We start from the raw sequence: 6,000 nt of genomic DNA on the forward strand, positions 1-6,000 counted from the left end.
TTATATCATATTCAAATAAAGTTCAGAGCCAAACCATCATCCTCTTGATCTCTATAGTTTCAACTTAAATCAAGTTCCCCTTCAAACTCAATATGTACGACATTACAAGGGAGGAAGAATAAAATTCACAACCTTAATTATCTCAGCACACGCACGCACAAAACAAGAAGAAGAACTGTTTAAGCTACTCACCTAAATCAATAACAGCAGAAAAGGGAAGGAGAAGAAAGAGACCGACGGAAGATAGGAGAAGATAGCAATAGACCAGCTTCCAAACTCATGAATCGGGCCTCCAAAAATGCCAGACTAGCTTTTTTTTTTGTGTGCTTGCCGCCTATGAACAGAAAGAATGGAGAAGAAGGAAGAAGGTCTGACCACACCGAAATCAAATGCATATATGAGGCTTGAAATGAATGATGGCGGAGAAAGGAAAAGGAGAAATTCATGACAGTAGTGACGGACGACATTCTCTAACAAACCCATGCCGATGACGTTACGAAGCTGAACAGGGGAAGGAGGGCGTCCAGTTACTGCAGCAACAGAGAAAAGAACAAAAAGACCAGCAGCAACTTCATTCAGCAATTACTGGACCCTCCTCCATGCACCACCTTTCCAGCGACTTACTTCCCACGCAGACAACACCGGTGATAAAAGGAGGAAGGGACTTCGACCCACCACAGCAGCTAGAATAGGGAAGACGCACAGAACCATGTCAGACACTCTCAATCACACTAATGAGTTGAACGGCAACGGAAGGAAGATGGAGAGTATGGATGGAGATGATGGACAGAAATTGCAGGCCTGAAGGTTCGAAGCTTCTGGATCGAAATTTTTTTAGCTCTCTCCTAAAATACAGAGCACGCTGGAACCGAAAGAAAGAAGCTGAAGGTTCTGGATGTCATTTCTCTTTCCTCTGCTCTCTCTCTCTCTCTCTCTCTCTCTCTCTCTCGATATTTCTTGAATTAGGTCTCCAAAAATGAAAGAAGAAACGTGCGCTCTACCCTTTATCCTTTTTTCCCTTTATTTATTAAGGACATCTTAAAAATTTTATCATAAACTTAAGGTAAAAGGTAAAATCTCACTCTTAACCTTGTGAAAATTTAAATTTAAGACTTATCAATAATGTAATTGGCATAAAATTTATTAAGTCACAATTTTCTCTTGATATATTTGCTCTAAAAATAATAAAAATAAACTTTAAACACTTTTTGATAATTTAATTAATTAATTTTATTTTTATTATTGGTATTATTTTTTTTTTCTGATCATTACAATTTTCTTCTCATCACTTCATTATAGTATAAGAAATATTTTTGCTACAAAATCTTTTCATATTTTTTATATTGTGCAGATAATTTATAAACAGGGAAAGAAGAACCAAATCAAGCTGATCCAAAAGAAGAAAACAAAAAATCGCGTGGGAGAAAGATAAGAGACGAGACGTGCTGGAGGATGGATGAGTTGAAGAAGGAAAAGAGAAAAAAAATAATAATAATAAAATAGAAAAACCCAAAGGAAGAAGCAAACATATATGAGTTGCAGAAAGGATAGAAAGATCATATTTGGGCAAAAGAAATACCAAAATTTGTTAAATTATGATAAATAATTATTTTAATATCATAACTAGTAATCTCACACCATTAAACCAAAACAATAATTAAATGAATAAATAAGATTGGGTATGGAGATATGTTTTGAGATAGAATATGGTGAGAGGAACCAAATCTCATAGTTTCAAAATTTCAAAGTTTCCAGTTGAATTTTAAAAAAAAAAAAAATAAATGAAAGAAAGGAAGTTTTAACTATCAAAAGATGTTCGGATTACTGTTGATCATAAAGATCATGATATATACTAAATTAAAACCTACGAAAATGTAATATGGTCTCGAATCCCTTTTATGTGTCTTACGTATAGAGACACATGGAGCAGGGATAGGCAAATGAAGTGATGGTGAAAGACAACAAAACGGCGGTGAGTCACAGCTTCTAAAATTAATATTAATTAACCTCACAAATGGCTTCTGATTGCATCATTTCCATTGACTTTGTGAGTTTCCTTTATTTGATTTCTCATACCATCTTCATCCACTTCTTCGTTTAGTCTGCTGACTTGATCGTCAATGAAAATAGCATCGTCATCATGGTTTCCGAAAGTACACATAATCAGCGTCGCAAGACGTTGCCAATTTTTTAGATAATATGTGCAATGAAGGATGTAAACTAGTAAGAATCGGGTGATGGAAGAAAAAGAGTAGATGGAGTAGATGAGGATGGATGCAATGGCTATTATAAGTCCTGTAAGCACAACGTTTGTGCTCACCACCAAAAGAATAGCAGCTAGAAATGACGCAGGCACGGTTAGAAAGAGCCACATAAACAGATGACTGAGCACCCATATATGCTACTTCTGCGTAATGATGATTAGTTAATGGGACCCAAAGAAGAAGAATAGAACCAAGAGTGGAGCTATCCATGGCAATTGTGTTGAAAATCATGAATGCTATGAATAGCCCTTTATGGGTCAAAACTATAGTGCCTCTTTGGGGTTTGGGTATTCCGAACTCTTTACCCCACCTGGTAAAGTAAAACCAGCTGTAAATGTCACTGTGGCAATTAATATGGCCACAAGCATGAGCGTGTTGACTGCTTCCTTCATCTTCCTTTCTTTATCTTTGGATACTACGGGTCGTACACCCAACAATTTTGCCTTCAATGGGACACCGGCCCGTTTTAAAATCTGTTTGGCCATCTCAAAAAAAAAAAAAAAAATCATCATAAAAAGGAAGACGTAACAATTTATTGGTACTGATCATTCGTACCTCACATGTCCAAGCAAATGGACTCTCCCACTGAACATGTACAACATCTCTGTTGGAGTAATTGTAATGATGGTAGCATGTATGTGTAGTGTGACGATATCTGTCACAAAGTTGGCAAGGATGATTATAATCAGATTGACTAGGTATAGGTCCAAGAATGCCACGACTACCTCCAAAGTAAACCACGACCTCAGCAAAAATGACCTCTCCCACCTCTGTAACTAAAACGTCCATAACATCCTCTACTTCTAAAAGGAAATTGGCCTCTTGGAACATGTTGAGTCTCATCAGATAAAAATGAAGTAGGTTTAGTGGTGAGATTAGCTAAAACATCTGATGAAGTGGCAAATTAATGATTTGTAAGTCTGGCTTCATGAATCAATAAATAGTTGAGAACTTCTTTAGGAGATAATTTGCCAGATTTAGTAGTGATGGAAGCAACTATAGATTCATAATCTGAACCAAGGCCACTTAGTCAATAGATAATAAAATCGACATCATCAATAGGCTTCTTAACAATGCTTAAAGCTTTAGAAATCATCACTACCTTTTCGTAATAATCAGAAATAGAGTTAGAGGCCTTTTTAAATTAGTAATCTGATTATGTAGATGCAAAAAATCTGGCCTGAGATTTCTAGGTGAATAATCGCTCAAGAGCAAGCCACATAGATATAGCTATCTTGTGTTTTATTACCTGGCCAATCAAAGGTTCAGAGAGAGAAGATATTAAAACAGAGAACACTAATTGATCCTGCTGAAACTATTTCAAATATTCTAGGCTTTTAGATCCATCAAATAAATACATTGCAGGTTTAACATAAGAACCATCAAGAATAAAATAACGCTATTGCCCATGTAAATATGGAATCATTTGGGCTTTCTAGATAGTATAATTATCATTGTTAAGTTTTCTTGAAATGAAATGAGATGGAGAAGATGAAAGAGATGTAAGAGTTGAAGATTTAATAGTAGAAGAGGAAGTATGAGAAGAGCTCGATGATGAGGTGGACATGATGAGAAGGAGATTGTGGCTTTGATGCCATAAAGAGGTATAAAGCCAGAATATTGAATGTTAATAAACAGAATTCATTGCATATCTAAATTGTTTTGCACAGTGTTATATTTATAGATGCAAGAGGGAGTGTGGCGTGTTACATGTGTGATAAAGGATAAGCACAAAAGATAAGAGACAAGACACATAAGCCCTAAAATAATATACAGCAATAGTGAGCTTGAACTATGTAACAACATCAGATTTAGTGGGCTGTGACTTAGCCTTGGTAAATTGGGCTTGAGTACATGCTCTGACAATCTCGAGATGTTGAACCTTGATTATTCACTAGGTTCACATCGATGTGTTGGTCTAGAAGTAAATTGCGTAGAATCAAAAGTTGGAGTTTCTTTGAAGCCAAATGCAGTGGTGTATTTCCATTTACGTCTTTCTCATTTACAGCTTTCCAATGAAGCCTTCTCAATAGGCATTCTATCATCTTGTTTCGTCCATTCATTGCTGCGATGTGGAGATTATTTTGTCCTTTACCATTTAGACAAGCTCCAGAATCAAAGGCCTTGTCAAGCAATTTTTTGACCACATTAATACTGCCCATTATGCTTGCAAGTTGAATTGGAAGGTTGCCATCTGAGTTTCGTTGAAAAGCAATCAAGGTAGACTTTTCTAACATTCTATCCACAACTTCCACATAACCTCTGTATGATGCATAATGAAGGGGAGTGTTTTTGGTTTCATCTCCTTGATACAATAGCTCTTCTCCTATATTCACTATCTCTTGCAACACATCTACATGTAAAATTGAGAATACATTTATTAGGTGAAAGTAAGAGATGAACGCAAAAGGAAAAAAAAAAAAAAAACATGTCTATTATTTATATACTGACCCAGATTTCTGTCTGATATGGCGGCAAGAAGAGGAGTCTCCCTTTGAAATGTCAAGATCAGGGGGAATGGAATTTTCAAGAGAAGATCAATAATTTCCACATTTCCCATCTCGACTGCCAAATACTTTGGTGATTTGCGGCTGTGTTTCTTGCTCCAAGTCCAATAGCTGGCCAGATCATCACACTCACTGTGCGCCTTCAAAAGAAATCTGACACCATCATGTTTGGACAAAACAGCTTCATGCAAAGCCGTGTTCCCATAAATATTCCGTGACATTATAAAGTTTGCTTCCTGTCCCAGCCGCGGTTTAATGATGTGTTCATCTATGAAGAGAATGACCTTGATTGCTTCAATATTGCTAGCTTTAGCAGCAACATGAAGAAGAGCATCACCGTTCATGTTCCTCTTATACCAAAGATCAATAGGACAACGATTAGCGATTTATATATTCTATAACCTCCACCTTCCCAAACTTAGCTGCAACATGAAGCAACAAGTCACCTGTAGAAGCGACTTGGTTGAAAATAGTGGACAATTCAAGTCTTCTTTGGTGGCATACTTCCTCCAGTACACGAACAAATCCATCTACATCTTCGTTCTCGTCACGAACTTCCTCGTACAACTGATTGCTGATAATCTATTTCTCGTCGCCGTGTAATGGATTGTCATCGACTGATACTAGACTTTGCATCCATCAGTCCACGCACCCACTCGCTGCATCGCGCCTTCCAGTGATCTGAATCATTTGTCTCCCCATGATTTTCCATGTAAGCGAAACAAATTTTCAGTGTGAGTAGCACTCAAAATGAAATGTAAATCAAGAGGTTTAAGCCAGTGATTGGTTATTACCCAAGTTCAACTTGATTTTTTTGGCTGAAGAGGAGCCTTTATATGCATGAAACAACATAAATCAATGCTACGCTGCAGTGTGGAAAGTGGAAACTTAAAGGTAGATAGAGAAATTAGAGTATTGAGTAATTGGGAATCATCCTCAGAACTTGAGAATTTATGCGAAATTTCCTGTAATCATGTGATGATGGTATCAAAAATATTTTTTTTGGGCCAGAATGATGGTATCGTTTTTATGATAAAGAAATTCTTTCGCGTTGGACTAGGATGTCGAACGTTCTTATAAAATAGCCTTTTAGTTTTCTTATGAATGAGGGAGATAGGCGTGACTTTTGACTTTTGAGGGAGGATAAAGGAACAAAATAAGGATAGACTTTCGGCGAAAGTGTATCCAAATTAAATAAAAAACCTTCGGCCAAAAAAAAAAAAAATAAA

General features: G+C 36.6%; 1 protein-coding gene across 1 annotated transcript; it reads right to left on the reverse strand.

Annotated features, from left to right (window-relative positions):
- Window positions 1-4,090: 4,090 nt before the first annotated feature.
- Window positions 4,091-5,483, reverse strand: LOC129289125 (protein ACCELERATED CELL DEATH 6-like). The gene is made up of 4 exons (XM_054925935.1): window positions 5,424-5,483; window positions 5,174-5,353; window positions 4,716-5,121; window positions 4,091-4,617 (listed from the first exon to the last, which is right to left on the reverse strand). The coding sequence occupies exons 1-4, from the start codon at window positions 5,481-5,483 to the stop codon at window positions 4,091-4,093; spliced, it is 1,173 nt and encodes a 390-aa protein (XP_054781910.1).
- Between the last annotated feature and the right edge of the window lie 517 nt (window positions 5,484-6,000).

Source organism: Prosopis cineraria, unplaced genomic scaffold (genome assembly GCF_029017545.1).
Source record: "Prosopis cineraria cultivar Desert tree isolate PC_DT_omini unplaced genomic scaffold, ASM2901754v1 PC12, whole genome shotgun sequence".
NCBI lineage: Eukaryota > Viridiplantae > Streptophyta > Magnoliopsida > Fabales > Fabaceae > Prosopis > Prosopis cineraria.